The 23629-nt window shown below is 34.3% G+C and overlaps 2 protein-coding genes and 3 long non-coding RNA genes across 6 annotated transcripts in view; 2 read left to right on the forward strand and 3 right to left on the reverse strand.

Moving 5' to 3' along the window:
* Window positions 1-1565: 1565 nt before the first annotated feature.
* HtrA2 (HTRA2-related serine protease) lies at window positions 1566-3159 on the reverse strand. Its single transcript, XM_075292010.1, has 2 exons — window positions 1961-3159; window positions 1566-1890 (listed from the first exon to the last, which is right to left on the reverse strand). The coding sequence occupies exons 1-2, from the start codon at window positions 3052-3054 to the stop codon at window positions 1725-1727; spliced, it is 1260 nt and encodes a 419-aa protein (XP_075148125.1). The 5' UTR covers window positions 3055-3159; the 3' UTR covers window positions 1566-1724.
* Window positions 3160-5872: 2713 nt separating this feature from the next.
* On the reverse strand, window positions 5873-6521 carry LOC142242870 (uncharacterized). The gene is made up of 2 exons (XR_012724221.1): window positions 6125-6521; window positions 5873-6067 (listed from the first exon to the last, which is right to left on the reverse strand). It is a non-coding gene; the product is annotated as an uncharacterized LOC142242870 (long non-coding RNA).
* Window positions 6522-18123: 11602 nt separating this feature from the next.
* On the forward strand, window positions 18124-20193 carry LOC142222068 (uncharacterized). The gene is made up of 3 exons (XR_012718252.1): window positions 18124-19156; window positions 19222-19630; window positions 19695-20193. It is a non-coding gene; the product is annotated as an uncharacterized LOC142222068 (long non-coding RNA).
* Window positions 20194-21249: 1056 nt separating this feature from the next.
* LOC142242871 (uncharacterized) lies at window positions 21250-22667 on the reverse strand. Its single transcript, XR_012724222.1, has 4 exons — window positions 22231-22667; window positions 21802-22165; window positions 21406-21737; window positions 21250-21341 (listed from the first exon to the last, which is right to left on the reverse strand). It is a non-coding gene; the product is annotated as an uncharacterized LOC142242871 (long non-coding RNA).
* Window positions 22668-23153: 486 nt separating this feature from the next.
* LOC142222069 (uncharacterized) overlaps window positions 23154-23629 on the forward strand; it is a 49164-nt gene continuing 48688 nt past the window's right edge. For both annotated transcript variants that reach the window (XM_075292012.1, XM_075292011.1), the window contains exon 1: window positions 23154-23384. Coding sequence is in view for 1 of the 2 variants with exons in the window: in XM_075292011.1 (XP_075148126.1) it covers window positions 23338-23384 (47 nt within the window). In the remaining variant the exon portion in view is untranslated. The remainder of the gene's footprint in view (window positions 23385-23629) is intronic.

Below are 23629 nucleotides of genomic sequence, written 5' to 3' on the forward strand. Positions count from 1 at the left end.
ATCTCCGGCACTGTTTAACCTCTACATGTCCTCGATTCCACCCCCTCCTGACGGCGTCGAGATTGTATCATATGCGGATGACTGTACAATCTTGGCATCTGGGCCCAATGTTGATGACATTTGCGATCGGTTGAACGTCTACATAGCTAATCTTACCAGTTATTTCACTGCGAGAAACTTGAGGATATCCCCCACCAAATCCTCAGCCACACTATTTACTACATGGACGGCAGAAGTGCGCAGGCAGTTGAATATCAGAGTCGATGGAGTAATAATTCCGACCACAAATTACCCCAAGATTCTTGGGGTCACATTCGACAGCCTTTTTAGGTCATCTGCCCATGCCACTGCAATTTGTAATAAGCTCCGTGGTAGAAACAAGGTCCTCAAGTCACTAGCCGGCAGTACTTGGGGTGCGGACAAAGAAACCTTGCTAACTACTTATAAGGCAATTGGCCGGTCAGTGGTAAACTATGCAGCGCCAGTGTGGACACCGCAGACCAGTGATACGCAGTGGAATAACATACAAACCTGCCAGAACGCTGCTCTTAGAACTGCGACTGGGTGTCTCCGCAGCACACCCCTGGATCACCTTTATGTGGAGACAAAGATCATCCCTGTGCGAAGACACAACTACATGTTGTCTGATAATTGGTTGATAGTTTTGCTGCTGTAGAGGATGCTGATGAGGAATGTGGTAATTCCGAAACGTGCGTCCATCCAACCATCTTGTCAAATAAATTTGATAAACATTATTTTCCTCTGTTGGTTAAGCTACAATTGTAGTTTAGTCAATATATGGTTTTAAGCTGAAATCAAAAACAACAACAATGATTAAAAGAAAAAAAATATTTCTATAAAAAATTTTGTCAAAATTTTATTTCTATAAAAAATTTTGTCAAAATTTTATTTCTATAGAAAAATTTCTCAAAATTTTATTTCTATAGAAAATTTTGTCGAAATTTTATTTCTACAGAAAATTTTATTTCTATAGAAAATTTTGTCAAAATTTTATTTCTATAGAAAATTTTGTCAAAATTTTATTTCTATAGAAAATTTTGTGAAGTTAGAGAGAGAGATATTTTGCAAAATCTACCAAATCATCGGGAATTTTACCAATCTACCAAATAGTAAAAAATCTATCATTTTTGGTAGAATTCTACCAACTGTGGCAACCGTGATTGACTCACGAAATTTTGCGGCACTCAAGAATAGTATATTGCACACCCTTTAGTCGTATATTAAGTTTGAAATATTCTTCTTGAGAGTGTGTAGAAGGGAATAATAGTTCAAAAAACTTTCGTAAGCGTTGAATCACGCGTCAGACGCAACAATTTTATGTCCATTGGTTATAACTTTAAGGTGCTACAAAATTTAAATTCAATCGATAAAATGTGCCTATGTGTGTCTGTATTAATCAATATACATGTAAAGGAATCATATTCACCCTATTTAATTTCAAAAAAACATAACTAAAAGTTGTAGCTACCGACAATAATCTGTAGGAATCGACATTTCCATGTGTTTGCCAATTACCATTTTAAAATTGTAAGAACCTCATGCAATTTATAGTAATTTTGAATGAGTTTAATGTTTGCTTTTCAAAATACATAGAAATAAATATTTATTGCAGTGAATCATTTCGTGTTGCGTTTTCGAAACTTTGAAGGGCAGTCCAAGAAATATATACAATTGCACAGGTAGGCATGTTTACTTTAGTTATCTTAAGGATCCTCCGGGGTTACAGATACAGTCATTCTCTTAAGTCCTCGATATATTGTCAAATCTAAACTTTTTGAATTTGCACCCAAGACCTCATAAACATCGGATGAAGTTGTGATTTCTTTGCCATTGATGTGGGTAACAATATCACCGGGACTTAAGCCACCACTGAGAAATAAAAATGTTGGCATCATTCAAAAAATAGTTTTTCCAAAAATATTTCCTATGCAACACTTACATATGAGCCGGTGATCCTAAGATGACTTTCCATACCAAAACTCCATGTGTCAGATTTGGAGGGACATTTTGTGATCTTGATTTCAATTCATTTAAAATATCTGGGGTCAAAGTCAACATAGTAATACCCATATAACGTTTGGCCGGATATTGTTGCTTTCCACCCTTGCCAATAGTTTTTCTTCGCTCCGACACTTTTGCTAGGAACAATTTAACATAATCGATGGGTATGGCAAAACTTATGCCGGCAGTTACTTTCATCGAATTAACACCAATAGCTTCACCATCTAAATTCACAAGTGGACCACCACTATTTCCAAAAGTAATGGCAGCATCTGTTTGTAAATAGTTGATGTCACGATTACCCAATCCCAATTCCTGTGAGGGTCTTTGTGTAGAACTTATGACACCGGCAGTAACGGTGTTGCTTAATGCCAAAGGGCTGCCCAAGGCCACTACCCATTCGCCGGAACGTAAGCTTGAACTTTCTCCCAATTTCATAACAGGCAAATTCTTACAATTTATCCGTATAATAGCCAAATCGGAGGTCTGGTCCACATCCTCCACAACAGCAGGGAAAACTCTACCATCATGTAGTCGTACTTGTACCATCGTATGGGGCTTATTGATGACAACATGGGCATTGGTAAGAATTGTGCCATCAGCTTCAATTATGAAGCCAGAACCATTTGATGCCGTTACTGGTTTACCAGTAAAGTAGTCAAAGTGGCGGGTGTCTTTTATTTCGATGTACACCACAGATTCGGCACAAACATCAACAACATCTGCTATGAAATTGTATTGCTTCCGTCTGCCAATCAAATTGGGCAATGTTTTGGCCTCCACTATGGGCCAGAAACTATTTGGTCTGGTGAAATACGAATAAGCTCCCCATGCTGTAGCCACAGCCAAACAACAACCTGCTGATATAAGTGGATTCCAATTTGACCTTTCTTGCCGGCTACCATATCCCTGGCCATTGTTTCTAGTGGAAAACGTATTAATTTGTACTGCATGTATACTAGGAAAAATCTTTCCGTTCTGTTGTATTCGAGTAGCGATCAGGGGAAATCGTTGCACAAATCGTAATGCCATTTATTATTTAGCTAAGGTACTTTGAAGTTTAATAAATAATTGTTTGTCGCGGTGGAAAATCTAACAGCTGAGTTGGGACTACAGCTGTTCCTAGTGTCTAATGTGATGGATAGGTTGCGTTGCCACAGTTCCATACAAACATACCAAATTGACATTTAATCAACCAATTGGATTGGCTCACATATGGGAACGATAGAACCAAACTCCAATTGGAAAGGCGGAAATGAAAACACATACTACATATTGTGCAAAAACTTACCTTTAATGGCAATTAACTTGATGCGAAATAAACTTTAAAGTTAACGATAAGGTTGCTCTATGAATTACGCACTCGAACACGAAGACATATCCCAGAATTATCAAATAATTTTGCTCATAGTAATAGTAGCCCGATAATTCTACTGACCGAAGAACATTAACGCGTTAGGTGAGCACTTATAAGAATATAGATAAAACTAATTATAAGTTTATTATCACGATCTGCCCGCAATTTCATTTTCCAAATGACACCGACCAAATTTGCAAAAGTGCATAGTGTAACGAAACGGACACATTAAAATTACTCGAACGTTATTCCTTCTTACTTCGTTCTGGTCATGATCACTCACTAAACAAAACATCACTTATCACATTAAGGGAATTCTCTTAGAAGAATAAGAGTATAAGTAGCAATAATTTATGATTTTTTAGCAAGGATCTTTTTGCAATATCACTTTCCGAACCGCGCAATCTGAGAAAGGAAGCGGAACTAAAAACTATGCATAAAATAAGAAGAAGAATACTGTTCAGTGTTGCCAGTATTAGGGATATTGTCCCAAATTGGATTTTTTTCAGTGAATGGGAACGAAACTTTTGAATTGGAGATTTGGGGATTTTTCTAAAAACTTAGTGTTATTGGAGAGTCTCTGTGTGTTTTAATTATCGCCTAAAATTATGCTGCACTTTTATCATACTGTGATTCAATAAGCTGATACGTTTTAAGTTGCCGCCTAAAATTATACGCTGTAGTTTTTTCTGATTATTACCATGTTTAATGGAGGTTACAGTTTCATATTTTTCAACGCCGGTATTAAAAGTCCCATTCATGGTATCCGAATAATAGATAATAGAGGTGTGCACGTGACACGAAATTGTCGTCACTCACGAAAATTTTCATGACTCACGCGTGAGTCGTGAGTCACGCTCATGGCAACGGCGTGAGTGTGCGTGAGTGTGATTAACAAACCAAAATGTCGTGCGTGAGCGTGAGTCACGAAAATATTATCTTCGTGAGTAAAGATTTACGCTCACGAAAATAATCCTGCTCACCAACATAAAATGCTTAAGAGTTAAATTCATTTACAATTTTAGTGACACCTGGGATGTTAAGAGTGTAATAACGCTCTCGATTTTAATAATGCTCATGTTTTCAGACGCGTCGCTAAGGTAAATTACTCAAAAAATTGTTCGTGAGTCACGACATTTTTCGTGAGTCACGATATTTTTCGTGAGTCACGGTATTTTTCGTGAGTCACGACATTTTCGTGCGTGAGTGTGCGTGAATACAAATTTTCTTTTCGTGAGTGTGCGTGAGTCCTACCAAACAATATCGTGCGTGAGTGTGCGTGAGTGTGCGTGAGTAAGATTTTTCCGTCGTGAGTGTGCGTGAGTAAAATATTACTCACGTGCACACCTCTAATAGATAATAGAATATAAACCTTTACAATTGATGCTTTGGAGAATTTCCCATACATTTATGATACAAAATGTTCACTTGTATACTATTTTCCCAGATTTAATTTTGATTTCAACGGCTAAATCCCAGTACTAAGATCACATATTCAGAACAAAGCATAGCCATATTCGGGAGGTTTACACGTTCTAGCGTTATTAGTAAAGGTTGGTATTAAGTTTGAGTTTAAAGCCTAGTACTAAGATCACGTTCTCGCACGAAAGCTGTTATACTCTATATAAAGGCCGGTACACTGTTCGGTTTTCGCGTTGAAACTCCATACAAAACCAAAAAAGGCGAAAAATTTGCGAAATTTTTTCCATTTGTGATACTTTGTTTTTTCGTGTTGAAAAACTGACGTTTATAGCACGGCGCCATTTGCAATGTGAATTAAGAAATAATTTATTTATTAAAAACTATTTGTGCGGGTTTATAAATCAAACACGGGCCATATTTTTGTTCCGAAACTATACAAAGGATCAAAGGAATAGCAGATCAATTGCCCAAGGAAAAATAAAATGTTATTTTGTAAAAACAAGCAACAACCACCAACTTAATCCAATATCGCTCCCTGTAAAATAGCGCTCCAAGCTACCTAAAAAAACGCCGCTTTCTATGTGCGAAATAATGGTTTCCATACAAATTTTTCGCAAGAATGAACATAGTACCGGCCATTATTTCGCACATAGAAAGCGGCGTTTTTTAAGTAGCTTGGAGCACTATTTTACAGGGAGCGATATTGAATAAAGTTGGTGGTTGTTGCTTGTTTTTACAAAATACCATTTTATTTTTCCTTGGGCAATTGATCTGCTATTCCTTTGATCCTTTGTATACCCTGCCAACATTTTTTGAATTTGGGGACTCTTTTGAGAATCCCCACTACGTCGAAAACAATCATATACGACATCAAAAACTCGTCGGAAAAGCGCCGTCACTATTGAGAAGTTGTACCACGCCAAGTTACTACAAAAATGTTTCGCATGAGTGCAATTATTAGGTGCCTTTATGGATCAATTTAGAACGACGCCAATAAGGGACCCTCCAAACAATCAGAAAAAGTGAATTTTAAGATAGTTGTAAAAGAATCATTGTGGTCGAGTAAAACACTTTTGTTTAGATATTTATTAATTTGATTAAACATTTACAAATTCTTAAAAATATAACATTTATACCACTATCACGTTACATTTAACATAATTTTTGGCATTAATGATGATGTTGAATTACAAGTAGCGAGTTACATGTTGCTGCGTCTATCAACCAGTGTTTTTATTCCATGGAGGCAGCGTGTCTGTAAAATATCTGAAAAACAATCACTTTATTCCATTTGGAAAATCACCAAATTGTTCACCAATATACCTTTCACAATTTTAAGCGTATAATCTATGTTTTCAGAACTTTATTTTCGTTTTTATTTAATTAAAATATAACAAGCTGGTTGCGCTTGGCGTTTCACAAAAAAATGGCTTTTTTTAACAGTAGGGATGGCAAATTACTTGCATGTACTTTTTGATGTACCTTTTCATGATGGTTGAAGTGACATTTACGAGTCTGTGGTAACGATGAGGTTGAAATGGAACTTTGAAATGCTGGCAGGGTAGTTTCGGAACAAAAATATGGTCCGTGTTTGATTTATAAACCCGCACAAATAGTTTTTAATAAATAAATTATTTCTTAATTCACATTGCAAATGGCGCCGTGCTATAAACGTCAGTTTTTCAACACGAAAAAACAAAGTATCACAAATGGAAAAAAATTTCGCAAATTTTTCGCAGTTTTTGGTTTTGTATGGAGTTTCAACGCGAAAACCGAACAGAGTACCGGCCTTTAAAAGAAAAACGTTAGCGCGGAATAAATGCGAAATCTTTGTTTTGAGCATTTTTAGACACATATTTATACAACCCTGGATTTTTCGCACGAAAAAATAGGCAGGCATATTATTTCTCATAAATAAGTTAACATTCCTGGGATTGAGACCCTATTTACGGAGATATATGAAGATATTCGTTTTTCGCAGAAACGAACTTAGTACTAAGCATAAGGTGGGCCTGCAAAAACAGATTAAATTTATATCTTCTTGTTGCAAATTTTATTATAACTTGATGGGGAATGATCCAATGCAAACATTGAAAAAGTTTATTTTCGGTGAAATGAATTATTAAAGAAACGTAACCGTGAAAAAATTGCCAATGTAGCAAAATAATTCCAACTTAATACAGGCCTTTATCCGCTAAAATCGCCATTTTTTCACTATTACTTTTCTTAATTAATCCACTTTAAGGAATACAAACCTCCCTGCCAGCATTTCAAAGTTCCATTTCAACCTCATCGTTACCACAGACTCGTAAATGTCACTTCAACCATCATGAAAAGGTACATCAAAAAGTACATGCAAGTAATTTGCCATCCCTACTGTTAAAAAAGCCATTTTTTGTGAAACGCCAAGCGCAACCAGCTTGTTATATTTTAATTAAATAAAAACGAAAATAAAGTTCTGAAAACATAGATTATACGCTTAAAATTGTGAAAGGTATATTGGTGAACAATTTGGTGATTTTCCAAATGGAATAAAGTGATTGTTTTTCAGATATTTTACAGACACGCTGCCTCCATGGAATAAAAACACTGGTTGATAGACGCAGCAATATGTAACTCGCTACTTGTAACTCAACATCATCATTAATGCCAAAAATTATGTTAAATGTAATGTGATAGTGGTATAAATGTAATATTTTTAAGTATTTGTAAATGTTTAATCAAATTAATAAATATCTAAACAAACGTGTTTTACTCGACCACAATGATTCTTTTACAACTATCTTAAAATTCACTTTTTCTGATTGTTTGGAGGGTCCCTTATTGGCGTCGTTCTAAATTGATCTATAAAGGCACCTAATAATTGCACTCATGCGAAACATTTTTGTAGTAACTTGGCGTGGTACAACTTCTCAATAGTGACGGCGCTTTTCCGACGAGTTTTTGATGTCGTATATGATTGTTTTCGACGTAGTGGGGATTCTCAAAAGAGTCCCCAAATTCAAAAAATCTTGGCAGGGCTTGTGAAAATTTGCTTTGGGCTATTCTCCATCAAGTTATAATAAAATTTGCAACAAATATGTATAATTTTATGCCTTTTTACTGATTTATTTTCACTTTAGCGCCCTGCCAGCATTTCAAAGTTCCGTTTCATCCTCATCGCTATCACAGACTCGTAAATGACACTGCAACAATCGGCAACTGTGATAGTATTTTGCCATCACTATTGTTACAAGAGCCATTTTATATTTTGTGAAACACGTTGTAAAGCACAACTAGCTTCTTATAATTTATTTAAATAAAAACGATAATGAAGTGCTGAAAACATAGTTATTTCGCTTAAAATTGTAAAAGGTATATTGGTGAACAATTTTTGACTTTCCAAATGGAATAAAGTGATAGTTTTTCAAATATTTTTCCAGACACGCTGCCTCCATTGGGAATAAAAGCACTAGCTGATAGACGCTACAACATGTAACTTGCAACTTGTAACTCCCCTGCCAGCATTTCAAAGTTCCATTTCATCCTCATCGCTACCACAGACTCGTAAATGTCACCACAACCATCGCGAACTGTGATGGGGGAAGCATATCAAAAAGTACAAAATGTACATGAAAGTATTTTGCCATCACTACTGTTAGAAGAGCCAAGCGCAACCAGCTTGTTATATTTTATTTAAATAAAAACGAAAATAAAGTTCTGAAAACATAGATATTACGCTTAAAATTGTGAAAGGTATATGGTGAACAATTTTCGACTTTCCAAATAGAATAAAGTGATCGTTTTTCAAATATTTTTCCAGGCACGCTGTCTCCATCGAAAATAAACAAACTGGCTGATAGACGCTGCAATATGTAACTTGCTACTTAAAACTCAACATCATTCTTTTATTAATGCAAAAAATTATATTAAATGTGATGAGATAAACCGAAAAATGTTATATTTATAAGAAATTATAAATGTTTAATCAAATCAATAAACATCTACACAATCGTGTTTTACTTGACCACAATGATTCTTCTACAATTACCTTAAAATGCACTTTTTCTGATAGTTTGCAGGGGTTCTTATTGGCGTCCTTCGAAATTGATCTAAATAGGCACCTAATAATTGCACTGATGAGAAACTTTTTCGTAGTAACTTGGCGTGGTACAACTTTTCAATAGTGACGGCGCTTTTCCGACGAGTTTTGGATGTCGTATATGATTGTTTTCGACGTAGTGGGGATTCTCAGAAGCGCCCCCAAATTCAAAAAATGTTGGCAGGGTCAACATCAATCTTTTATTAATGCATAAAAATATGTTAAATGTGATGTGATAGTCGTATAAATCTTATATTTATGAGAATTTATAAATGTTTAATAAAATTAATAAACATCTAAACAATCATGTTTTACTTGACCAAAATGATTCTTTTACAACTATCTTAAAATGCACTTTCTCTGATTGTTTGAAGGGGCCCTTATTGGCGTCCTTCTAAATGTATCCAGAAGGGCACCTAATAATTGCACTCATGCTATACTTTTTTGTAGTAACTTGGCGTGGTATAACTTCTCAATAGTGACGGCGCTTTTCCCGAGGAGTTTTGGATATCGTATACGACTGTTTTCGACGTAGTGGGGATTCTCAGAAGCGCCCCCAAATTCAAAAAATGTTGGCAGGGCGAATTTAGTGGCTAAATTCGAACTTAATACCCATCTGTACGGAGTAGTTATTGTATGAAAAAACGTATTCACGTTATGTGGTGTTCACGTTAAGTGTTTACCTTACCGCGAGTGCACTGTATATTGAAGCAACCCGGGAAATTTCGTGCGGAAAAATAGGCAGACATATTGTTTCGCATAAATAAGTTAACAACCCTGTGTTTGGAAACCCAATCCTCGGTGATATATGTTGATATTCGTTTTTCGCTGAAACGAACGCAGTACTAAGCATAAAGTCGTACTTAATCAATCCTTTTTTCACCGTGGTATAGTGTTGTTATTTACTTTTAATACATTTTTCTCAATTTCTGTGTCACCCTTTATTTTTCGATAACTCGATATCTACCGGTTACTTAAATGTGCCCTATCATCAGTTACTTATTTATTCGTTGCCGCTGCTGGCCCTAATCAGAAATAAACAATTTGATGTATTTGATTTCTTTTTTTATCACGTTTGAAGCATTGAAGTTACTATAGTTATTGAAGACTATTAATAAACAAATATATCTAAAAAAGCATACAACTTAAACTAAATTCTGCGCCCCAGCGCCCATATAAGATCGAAAACATTTCAAAATACAACGAAAATATTATTTTTTTGTGTTTTTAGCTATACCTTTGTAAGATATTTACTTTAAGGTAGGTACTATGTTCGGTTTTCGAGTTGAAAATCACTTTATTTTTGCGATTACTTTTCCTGAAACAATCAAAATTATAAATGAAAACAGACATATTCCTGTAAAGTCTTGCCGAAATCTAGAGGAACAAGAAACTGCACACCAGTTGAGTTAATCTATTTGCTTTATTTTGAACTGTTTTAATAAAGTAACCGCGAAAATTTCAACGCGAAAAGCGAACATAGTACTTACCTTTAAATATAAATTATGCACTATGTTCGATTTTCAACCTAACAAAAATGTCTTTGGCGCTATACGAAGTTTAATTTTCTTCACAATGAGTTAATTTTAACTTATAGAAGGGGTCACTTTTTTCTGGGTGTTTTCGAATAGTTTGCTGCCTAGCAATTTTGTCCACCTTTTACAATTTCAATACCTACAAATATAAACAAAAAATCCAAACCCAATTTTTTCACAAGAGGTTTGCGTCACTGAATATCACCTGATAATTGAAGATTCCAAAATGAAGTCGCTGCAATATGTAACTTGCTACTTAAAACTCAACATCATTCTTTCATTAATGCAAAAAATTATATTAAATGTGATGAGATAAACCGAAAAATGTTATATTTATAAGAAATTATAAATGTTTAATCAAATCAATAAACATCTACACAATCGTGTTTTACTTGACCACAATGATTCTTCTACAATTACCTTAAAATGCACTTTTTCTGATAGTTTGCAGGGGTTCTTATTGGCGTCCTTCGAAATTGATCTAAATAGGCACCTAATAATTGCACTGATGAGAAACTTTTTCGTAGTAACTTGGCGTGGTACCTTGATAGAATTTTTTTATCATGGATAGAATAGAATTGTTTTATCATGGCGTGGTACAACTTCTCAATAGTGACAGCGCTTTTCCGACGAGTTTTTGATGTCGTATATGATTGTTTTCAACGTAGTGGGGATTCTCAAAAGCGCCCCCAAATTCAAAAAATGTTGGCAGGGCACGTACTATACATGTTGGATGAGGTGCTAATGCTTGTTTTGCAACATCAATTGCAGTGCCTCCTTTTGTTTTCATTTTTTTTATTAACATTTGTGTTTAAATTCCATGTTATATACATTAGGTCTGTTTTCTTATTGCACTGATAACCAGTGCAAAAAGAAAACGCAAAATGTCTAACCAGTTCAATTTTCGATTTTGATTGGCAACACTTGGTCGTCAAATGTCAAAATCAAAGTTATTGTTTACAAATAAAAATAGGGGGTATACATTTAATAATCAATTTATAGAAATAAGTGTACCAAAAACGAAAGAGTGATTATTAATTTTAAAGGATTTGCTGCTTGCCTTTCAAAAACAAATGACTGCTGGCAACAGCTACGTGCGTGGAAACAGATTCAGTGCGTCATGTTTATCAACCAAACGCGTGGAAATATGGGAATTTGCTCAAGTGGTGGATTTACAAGTGGCTAATACCACAAGCATGTGTGGTATAGAAATGGATATGCCAATTGCATCAAAATCACAAAAGCCTAGTTAACGTAGAATTACAGACTTCGGCCAGCCATCACAAGAGGGAGAGAATATACAGGAAATATAATTCAACTTAATACCACAAATTATTTAATTAAACACCATGTCATCGCAAAATGTAAAATAATTTACCCACGCCGAAGTTGCCAAAAATATTACAAAAGAAAAGAATTGGTTCATAATCCACAACAACGTGTATGACGTGACCCCTTTTCTCAATGAGCATCCTGGTGGTGATGAAGTCTTGATCGAACAAGCTGGTAAAGATGCTACAGAAAATTTCGAAGAAGTTGGTCACAGTTCATATGCCCGTGAAATGATGCAACAATACAAAATCGGTTAACTAGTTGCTGAAGAGCGTACAAATGTTCCAGAAAAATCCGAACCCACATGGAATACTGAGCAAAAGAACGAGGAATCGTAATGAAGTCATGGCTGATGCCTTTTGTCTTGGGTTTAATAGCCACCTTGGTTTATAAGTTTTTCTTTGGAACGAAATACCAATAATTGTAGGCAGAGAAAAACATCACCACCACCAGCCACAAACAAATATCGCAAGTTTATTTGTATATTTAGTTGAGAAAGGGATTTCTTGCTGTTTTAGACAAACATATACAGTGACTCACAAAAATATTCTTTTTTATATCTTGAAATCGCAAACCGCTTAACATTTATATGAAAAAGTTTTATTAAAATGTTTCCATGGATATACATAACAGCAAAACGTAAACAAAAATCGTGAAATTAATTTTATTGTATTATTTTTAATCATTAAATCAAAAAACTACAAAAAAAAAGCTCACAAAAGTATTCGTCGTATCAGTAATCACATTGTATGAGACATTATTTTGGTCCACTTAGTATTTGGAATAGTACCCTTTGTTAGCGCAAATGGATTCCAGTCGTCTTGGCATCGACACGTTTCTTGAGAGATTTTGCCCCATTCTTCTTGTAACACTTTTTTTAAGGGCTGTCCAAGATGAAATTTGGTTTTGTCCGATCCACGGTTCCAAATGAGATCCTAGTTTTCAATGGGGTTGCTACCTGGGCTTTGTGGTTGCGTTTTGAGATATTTAGTGTTGTGAAGGAGCCATATTTTCACATCCCAGGCCGTGTGTTTGAGGTGTTTGCTTGTTGGAACAAGGAGTCTTTATCACGAAATCCCATTTTAGAGGCGCTGGAGTGAAGATTTTCTTTCAAAATTTTTAAATATGTTAAAAAACATTTAGGCGTTCATGGTTCCATCAATAAAAACTAAGTTTCATTACACTTGTTTTTACATTTTTTATTTTTAAGGTTTCCCTAAGCTTTCGCCGTGAAAATAAAAAATGTCGAAAAGTGTAAGACAAAAGTTTTTATTATTTTAAAATGTATTAAGAAAATGTAACCATTAAAAAAATTAGGTTTATTTTAGTTATCGGTATTATTATTTCTTCAGCAAATTAACTTAACTTTATTCATTTTTGGATTATGTTTGTATAATTAACCCTCTAATGCCCCAATTTTTTGGCCATCTGAATAAATATTTAATGTTAACGACACAAAAGCAAGAAAACTAAACAAGAAAATTTTATAGGTAAAATTCAGTATATGCTGCAAAGCCTCTTGAACAGTTCCAACTGTTTTCTTTATATTTTACCCATTTTTATTGTGTTAAGGTGTGTTTTACTAAAAGCTTCCTTATTTATTGAAGCCCGCCTAAAGGCGGGATTGGGCATTAGAGGGTTAACTAAAGAATAGAAAAATTATACACAAATGAAGCGTAAATATCTAAAAAATTCATGAAAATTTTAAATTTTACCGCAAAATCCAAACCAAAATCATACTGTCTTGGTGAATATTTTCTAAATAATGATGAAGAAGGCAATTTTATTATTATATAAAGGGTGATTCTTTTGAGGTTAGGATTTTCATGCATTAGTATTTGACAGATCACGTGGGATTTCAGACATGGTGTCAAAGAGAAAGATGCTCAGTATGCTTTGACATTTCATCATGAATAGACTTACGATCTGCCACAACGTCGAATTTTCAGTGAATGGCCCTAGAAAAGTTGGGAGAAAATCCGCTTTTTTATCGACAAATTTTGTTCAGCGATGAGGCTCATTTCTGGTTTAATGGCTACGTAAATAAGCAAAATTGCCGCATTTGGAGTGAAGAGCAACCAGAAGCCGTTCAAGAACTGCCCATGCATCCCGAAAAATGCACTGTTTGGTGTGGTTTGTACGCTGGTGGAATCATTGGACCGTATTTTTTCAAAGATGCTGTTGGACGCAACGTTACGGTGAATGGCGATCGCTATCGTTCGATGCTAACAAACTTTTTGTTGCCAAAAATGGAAGAACTGAACTTGGTTGACATGTGGTTTCAACAAGATGGCGCTACATGCCACACAGCTCGCGATTCTATGGCCATTTTGAGGGAAAACTTCGGAGAACAATTCATCTCAAGAAATGGACCGGTAAGTTGGCCACCAAGATCATGCGATTTGACGCCTTTAGACTATTTTTTGTGGGGCTACGTCAAGTCTAAAGTCTACAGAAATAAGCCAGCAACTATTCCAGCTTTGGAAGACAACATTTCCGAAGAAATTCGGGCTATTCCGGCCGAAATGCTCGAAAAAGTTGCCTAAAATTGGACTTTCCGAATGGACCACCTAAGACGCAGCCGCGGTCAACATTTAAATGAAATTATCTTCAAAAAGTAAATGTCGTGGACCAATCTAACGTTGCAAATAAAGAACCGATGAGATTTTGCAAATTTTATGCGTTTTTTTCTTAAAAAAAGTTATCAAGCTCTTAACAAATCACCCTTTACTATTCCAAATGCTATTTTTATACCCTCCACCATAAGATGGTGGTTTTTTTAAGTTTGTCATTCCGTTTGTAACAGATCGAAAAATTGCTCTAAAACCCAATAAAGAATAGGGTGGTTAAATTTTCAAGGGCCGATGTTGATTTTGAATAAAACACAAACTATTTAGGACATTATTGTAATTTTATTTTATTATGATATATTCGTATTACTCAATTATGTATGGAACAAACTATAGGCCAAATAGACGCCGCGACCTCGGTGGCACACCTCCATCCGATGGTCCAAATTTTCGATGACGCTGGGGCATAATTGAGGTTCTATGCCGTTAATATGCCGAATTATCTCGTCCTTTAGCTATTGAATTGTTGCTGGCTTATCGACGTACACCTTTTCTTTCAAAAAGTCCAACGGTGTCAAATCACATGATCTTGGCGGTCAATTGACATTGCCATTACGTGAGATAACACGGACATTAAATTTGTTGCGCAAAAGAGCCATTGTTTCGTTGGCTGTGGGGCAAATTCGGGCCATACAAAGTTCGTTATCATCTTACGATAGCGAACACCATTCACAGTAACTGCCTGACCGGCCTCATTTTGGAAAAAATACGACCCGATGATGGTCGGTCCGTCTGTTGAAATCACGCCAACTTCCGTTCGAAACAAGCTATCGACTTGAAACTTGGCACAAGAAGTTGTTATTGATATAGGTCGTATCTTATTGGAAAAGGGCCATATCGCATTACTTTACGTATAGCCCCCATATAAACCGATCCCCAGATTTGACCTTCGGAGACTCTTGGAGGGGCAAAATTCATCCGATCCGGTTGAAATTTGGTACGTGGTGTTAGTATGTGGTTTCTAACAACCATACAAAAATTGGTCCATATCGGTATTGGGCGGGGCCGACTATATCATACCCTAAACCACCCCATGCGAATTAGTAAACATAAGCAAGGGTATCATTGGTATAGGTTTGGGAGATGAACCGAATTTCCTTATTTATGAAAATTAAGCAGTATACACTCAAAAAAAGGCATGTCCTGTTACAAAGATTTTGTCTTTACTTTAAAAATTTACTTTTTCCCTTTCCTTTTTTTCCTTTTTTTTTAAATCCGAGCCAAAGAAGCGGAGAATACTAGTAAGGATATTTTTAAGACACATTTTTTTTTTAAATTTCGGTTTTGTGTACTTCTTTCTAGGAAGCGAATTTTAAGTTTTCATTTTTTCAGCTTTTGTTCTCCATATGCTATTAAAATCCTTTAAAACGAGTTAACAACTTTATTTTCCAAATTCAGACTCGACTTCCAGTATACTCATAGAAAAAGTCTGCTAAAAACAGCATTAGATGTCTGCTGTTATATTTTTGTACTTCACGGCCTAATGAACAACAATTTATAAAATTTTTATACCCTGCGCCACACTGTTGAACAGGGTATTATAAGTTAGTGCATATGTTTGCAACACCCAGAAGGAGACGAGATAGACACATGGTGTCTTTGGCAAAAATGCTTAGGGTGGGCTCCTGAGTCGATATAGCCATGTCCGTCTGTCCGTGAACACATTTTTGTAATCAAAGTCTAGGTCGCAATTTAAGCCCAATCGACTTCGAATTTGGCACAAGTATGTGTTTTGGGTCAGAATAGAACCCTATTGATTTTGGAAGAAATCGGTTCAGATTTAGATATAGCTCCCATATATATCTTTCGTCCACTTATACGGCCCTAGAAGCCAGATTTTAACCCAAATTTGGTAGAAATTTTGCACTAGGAGTACAATTGGTAGTATAGTCAAATGTGCCAAATTTTATTGAAATCGGTTCAGATTTAGATATAGCTTCCATATATATATCTTTCGTCCGATATGCACTTATATGGATTCAGCCTGAGTTTTACCCTGATTTGGTTGAAATTTTGCTCAAACATAACGCTTGGCCATATAGTCACGAGTGCAAAATTTGATTGAAATCGGTTCAAATTTAGATATAGCACCCATATATATCTTTCGTCCGATTTAGACTCATATGACAACAGAGGCCAAAGTTTACTACCGATTTTCGTGAAGTTTTGCACAGAGAGTAGAATTAACATTCTAGCAATGCTTGGTAAATTTGATTGAAATCGATTCAGATTTAGGTGTCGTTATGTGTGTTAAATTTGGTTAAAATCTTTAATATTTTAGATATTTATGTGTGTAAAGTTTGATCTGATTTGGTTCAGATTTAGATAAAACCCCCATATATTCGTGTTTCCAGTTATTACAAATATGACCAAAATTCCCACACTTTAGACAAAACTCTGTGATGATTTCCTCATATCTTAGTCATATCCTGTAGTGCCAGAATTTCCACAGAACAGTTGATTTTTAAATAAGGCTCCAAGTCGCTCGACTTGACCAATTAATATGTTACAACCCACACTTGACCACATATCTTGGCGAGATCTACCAATATCCTTTTAAAATCGCCACTGGTGAGTAGCAAAAATTGCAAATATTACTAAAATTTTCCTATATTTGGTATACATATGTATCGCCTGATAAATCATAAATGTCCTTTTGTACACTTGCATTAAAATTTCTCTCGCTTCATATTTCCCATATTTTTTACTAACATTGTGTTTCATCCCATGGTGATAGCCGATTTTAATTCTAGTGTTTTTGTACAAATATTATCTTCATTATAAGTATTTGTATCTGGAAATGCAAACCTTTGCATAGCTCCCAGCAAATTTGAAGTAGTTAAGGTGGTAACACAAATGTTGGTATACATAGTGGTGAAGGGTATAATATAGTCGGCCCAGCCCGACTTTAGACTTTACTTACATGTTTTTTACTAACATTGTGTTCCACCCCAGGGCATTAGCCGACATAAATTTTAAGTCAATAGAATTTTGGTCTTAAATATATTGTCGGTTCAGATTTAAATGCATGTATATGGGAACATAAATCTTTATATATACCACTCAAAAAATTTGAAGGAATTCAGATGGTGTCGAAAATGTAGATCACAAAGTGGTGCAGGGTATAATACAGTCGGCCCTGTCCGACTATAGACTTTCCTTACTTGTTTTTCTATAGAAAAATCTGTCAAAATTTTATTTCTTTAGAAAATTTAGCATATTTATTGAAAATGTATTTCTATAGTAAATTTTCATATAATGTTATTTCGTGCTGATGGTCACTGATTCTTAAAAAACCTCTAATATAAATCTTTCGACCGATTATAAATTCAATTTTGCGAAATTGCCTAAAAATGTATACCCTGCGTCGCACTCTTTATAGAAGTATTACAATATACATTGTCCAAATCGAGTGAGGTAAATAGCAACATAAACCTTTATACAAAGCACTCAACAAAATTGAAGGATTGAGATTTTATCAAAATGTGGATCTAAATACAAAGTTGTGTATATTGTAGTCTGCCCCGCCAGACTTCAGATTTTCTTATTATTATTATTTTTTTTTTTTTTTTTTTTTGACTAAAATTATGTTTCGTCCCATAAAGTTAGATTCAAATATTAAGTACATAGATTTTGTTGAAGTGTATACAATTTTGTCTAAATCGGTGCAGATTCAAATTCATGCATATGGGAATATCAACCTTTATATATCTCGCAACAAACTTGAGATGGTATCAATGAATTTGGTCCACAGTGAAGGGTATAATACATTATTTTTTTATTAAACATAGGAACGACATTGGCCTGAATTCGAAACATAGAGTACAAGTACACACACTTTTTCATTAGAAATAAGTTGTTTTAGCACACTATACGAGTGCTGGAGATCATGATCGCACTGAATAATCCATGTAGACGGTATTTCCCGTGATTGTTATGGTAATATTACATGGGACAAACTGTTTTTGAAGATTTCCAAAAGCATAGTGCCCTCTATACTCTATAAATCGGAGCCATAACATGTCCAAAAAACGACCCCCAGACCATAATATTACCCCCACCATTATTGAAGGAACTGTTTTTATTTCTTGGATTAAGACTTTTCTTTGGACCTTCGTACTAAACTTCCACCACCCGAGCCATGCAATTTAAACTTTGATTTGTAGGAAAATAAAACACATTTCACTGATTCTCATGCCATTTAAGGTGTTTTTGTAAAAATTTAAGGCGCGGTTAAATTTTTTCGAACTCCATAATTATTGTGTCTCACGAAATACAGAGAAGGCCTTTGACGAAATGTCCAAATGAAATCGTCACTTCCGTGAGAGTTCCTTTATTGGAAGTTGTTAGAGACGCTACATTTAAAGTTGGGCCACTAGATATTTCTACATAATTCGATACATATTCCTGTTTTTGTTGCAGTGAAACAAAATTTAAACAAATCCCAATAAACACAGGATGAGCGTTTTTCAAATGCAACACCTCTTCAGTTTGAGGGTAAATATCATTTTCAACATAAATTCAACTTGACTTGAAAAAGCTCATCTTCAATTCATCTTCAAATTGTTTGCGAATTACAACCAATGTGGCAAAATGTTGACGAAAACTTTGAAAATGTGTTGAAGATAATTGGAGAAAACTTTGACAAAACACTACCCTGAAATGCAACGAAAAAACCACATGGTTTTCAATACTACTTTGGACAACAAAGTTCGTGGAAGAAATACAAAAATGTGGAAATTTTTTAATAATCAATTGAAATTACTTATAATAATTGGTAAGTAAAACTAAAACACGAAATGAAAACTTTAAGGAAGTCACTAAACTCAAATCTCTTTGCAGACAACTAAAATATTTGGATGCTGATTCTTGGACACCTTAAGAGGCTGGCCGATGAAAAATGGTAGTGGCTTATCGAGAAGAGAAAGTTTCCATAAATCAAAGTGCCACCAAAAAAACTTGGTATTTATGCTTTTCCATATCAACAACTACTGGATTATCATCCAATTCACAAAATAACAAATTAAACCGATGATGCGATATAAATTAAACTATCGATGTGATATAGTTTAATTTATATCGCATCATCGGTTTAATTTGTTATTTTGTGAATTGAAATTGCTGGAAATTTATTCCAATTATCTGGTCATCAAGTTCCTGAAAATTGCCAGTATTTTAATAACAATTTTGTAACACCAACGTTCTTGAGGAAATCACGAAGTACGTGGTCAGTTGGAAGAAATACAAATTGGTAAGTCAAAATAAAAAGTGAAATGAAAACATAATGGAAATCACAAAACTCGATTGTTTTGCAGAAAACTAAAATCATTGGATGGTATATTCTTGGAAGATGTTGGCCGATGAAAAACCGATAAAGGGAACAACAAAGAAAAGTTTTCAGAAAACTTACAAAGTGCAATCAATTGAACCAAAGTGCAACAATTCCTATATCAAGAACTTCCGGATGAAAATGTGCATTACATCAATTTACATCCCGTCATCAGTTTGATATTTTGTGATTTCCTCTTGCTGGAATCTATTTTAACACACAAGCCAGCAAGTTCCTCGATAGTAATTATTTCAAATTGCCAGCATATTAATGACACCAACATTATGGAGGAAATGGAATTATACATGTAAAAATGTTTAAGATATTTAAAGATGTATTCATAGTTTTATTTATTAATACGTTTAATAAGATAATTACATTTTGATTGGTATTATATTATTATTTTTATATATTATTAATGTTATTTTTAAGATTATTATATTTGTTAACGAAAAAAATAATAAAATTTACAAAATCCCTAGAAATTTAGTATTGACTTTCAGTTAGAACTAGGATTGACTTTCATACAAATTGTGGTTTGAAAGTATTCGCAACAATGGTAATTTTTTATTTTTCTCACATTGAAAACTGTTTGAGAAATTATTGAGTAGCGATGCATTTCAATTTGAGGATTACAATTGAGAAATTATTGCTATTGTGTTGAATTTTACTGTTGAGGGTAATGTCTGTTTTTTGTTGAGAACGCGATTTTCTCAACAATTTCTCAACTTGAATATTACCCCAATCCTTTGAAAAAATGTTTGAAAAATTATTGAATTTTAGTATTTTTCAAACGTTTGTGTTTATTGGGATACTTCTGTTTTGTTTATTTACATTTGCTTTTGTTTCTTCTTCTTTTCAGTATGTGACATTCACTTGAGATGTGTTCCTCCCCAGTATTTTAGTTAAGGCCGGTATGCACCTCTAGCGAAAAATTTCATTCCCATAAGAAATGCATTGCTATTTATGCTAACGAAATTTTCGGTAGCGTTCAATTTCGTAAGCTGGTACGCACCTCTAATGAAAATAACAGGGTTGTCAAAAGCATATTTTGGCAGCAAACATTTAATTTATTACAATCATTGTGTGCGTAAAAGTTTTAAAAGGTATGTAAATAATAAACAATTTATTTGAGGAATATTTGGAACATATATATAAACAATTTTTAAAAGCGATTAGCTGGTTTAAAATTTGTGTACACAGCCCTGTTTTTTTGTTGTAGACTTAAATAAATTTTTGCTACCGAAAATTTCGCTAGAGGTGCATACCGGCCTTTAGTTGCCAATTCATATTTTGACAACTACAAAATTCGCATATAATGGTGACTCTGGTGCGACTTGCACTGATAGTTGCACTGCCCAATAAACACAAACGTTTGAAAAATACTAAAATTCAATAATTTTTCAAACATTTTTTCAAAGGATTAGGGTAATATTCAAGTTGAGAAATTGTTGAGAAAATCGCGTTCTCAACAAAAAACAGACATTACCCTCAACAGTAAAATTCAACACAATAGCAATAATTTCTCAATTGTAATCCTCAGTTTTCTGAAAACTTTTCTTTGTTGTTTCATTCATCGGTTTTTCATCGGCCAACATCTTCCAAGAATATACCATTCAATGATTTTAGTTTTCTGCAAAACAATCGAGTTTTGTGATTTCCATTATGTTTTCATTTCACTTTTTATTTTGACTTACCAATTTGTATTTCTTCCAACTGACCACGTACTTTGTGATTTCCTCAAGAACGTTGGTGTTACAAAATTGTTGTTATTAAAATACTGGCAATTTTCAGGAACTTGATGACCAGATAATTGGAATAAATTTCCAGCAATTTCAATTCACAAAATAACAAATTAAACCGATGATGCACATTTTCATCCAGAAGTTCTTGATATAGGAATTGTTGCACTTTGTTTTAGTTGGTTGCACTTTGTAAGTTTTCTGAAAACTTTTCTTTGTTGTTTCCTTCATCGGTTTTTCATCGGCCAACATCTTCCAAGAATATACCATTCAATGATTTTAGTTTTCTGCAAAACAATCGAGTTTTGTGATTTCCATTATATTTTCATTTCACTTTTTATTTTGACTTACCAATTTGTATTTCTTCCAACTGACCAGGTACTTCGTGATTTCCTCAAGAACGTTGGTATTACAAAATTGTTGTTATTAAAATACTGGCAATTTTCAGGAACTTGATGGCCAGATAATTGGAATAAATTTCCAGCAATTTCAATTCACAAAATAACAAATTAAACCGATGATGCGATATAAATTAAACTATCGATGTGATGCGAATTATCATCCAGTAGTTGTTGATATGGAAAAGCATAAATACCAAGTTTTTTTGGTTGCACTTTGATTTATGGAAACATTCTCTTCTCGATAAGCCACTACCATTTTTCATCGGCCAGCCTCTTAATGTGTCCAAGAATCAGCATCCAAATATTTTAGTTGTCTGCAAAGAGATTTGAGTTTAGTGACTTCCTTCAAGTTTTCATTTCGTGTTTTAGTTTTACTTACCAATTATTATAAGCAATTTCAATTGATTATTAAAAAATTTCCACATTTTTATATTTCTTCCACGAACTTTGTTGTCCAAAGTAGTATTGAAAACCATGTGGTTTTTTCGTTGCATTTCAGGGTAGTGTTTTGTCAAAGTTTTCTCCAATTATCTTCAACACATTTTCAAAGTTTTCGTCAACATTTTGCCAAATTGGTTGTAATTCGCAAACAATTTGAAGATGAATTGAAGATGAGCTTTTTCAAGTCAAGTTGAATTTATGTTGAAAATGATATTTACCCTCAAACTGAAGAGGTGTTGCATTTGAAAAACGCTCATCCTGTGTTTATTGGGTGGATAGAACACCAGTGCAACGATTGCCATACAAAAGTTATATCCAGTGCAAAAAGAAAACAGCCCTATTATTTATATTTCACCATATAGTAGAGAGCGGCTAAATGGTGGTTGCTATTTTATTACGGAAATACCACTTCTTGTTATATTTTGTTTTATCAATCGATCTGATTACATTTTTAAATAATAATGCGATCCACGTTTGTATTATAAATTCACACAAATCAGTTTAATACATAAATTATTTCTTAATTCAGATTGCAAATGGCGTCATGTTATGAAAATACTGACTACGCGATTTACGTCAGTTTTTCAACTCGAAAAGAACAAAGTATCACAAATGGAAAAAATTTCGCTGGTTTTTCGCATTTTTTTGTTTTGTATGGAGTTTCAACGCGAAAACCGAACAGATTCTGGGTGCAGACAAGATACTGTAATTTCAAAACAACAATCAGATATTCCCACAACTTTTAATAATACCCACAACTAAATCCCAGGAAAGGTGGCATCATAGATCTGGTGTCTCAGCCACCTTTTACTTCAAATATGTGCGAAACACATATGAAAAGAAGAAGAAGACAAGAACAGCTGACGTTAAAAATTGGTTTATGTATTATTTTCTGGGTCTTGTTCAATCTTAATCTTCTCCGAAATACGACAATTTCTAAAACGACGTAAAAAAGTAGTTAATTAACGCGAACATCACAAAATCAAAATACTTTTAGTGCAAAGAAAAAAATGTGGAATTTGTGATGTAGCAACAATACGATATTATGGGTTGTTCCAGAAGCAGAAACCAACGAGAAATCCCATACAAAAAGTAATGCATACATATAAAGTAGAAAAAAATTATACAAATAGAGCACAAGAAAAACAAATAATAAAAACAATATATCAAATACGTCATACAATGTACAGTGGCAAGGGCAAACGTAAATTACGCCAAATGTAGGAAATAGGTATCTGCATTATTTTTTTTTTTTTTTTGGGTTTTGATTAATTAATGGCAATGTCTCTTCGACATTAAAAGGCCAGGTTATATACACCGATCGATGTAGACCCAAA

Source organism: Haematobia irritans, chromosome 1 (genome assembly GCF_050003625.1).
Source record: "Haematobia irritans isolate KBUSLIRL chromosome 1, ASM5000362v1, whole genome shotgun sequence".
In the NCBI taxonomy this organism is placed as follows: domain Eukaryota; kingdom Metazoa; phylum Arthropoda; class Insecta; order Diptera; family Muscidae; genus Haematobia; species Haematobia irritans.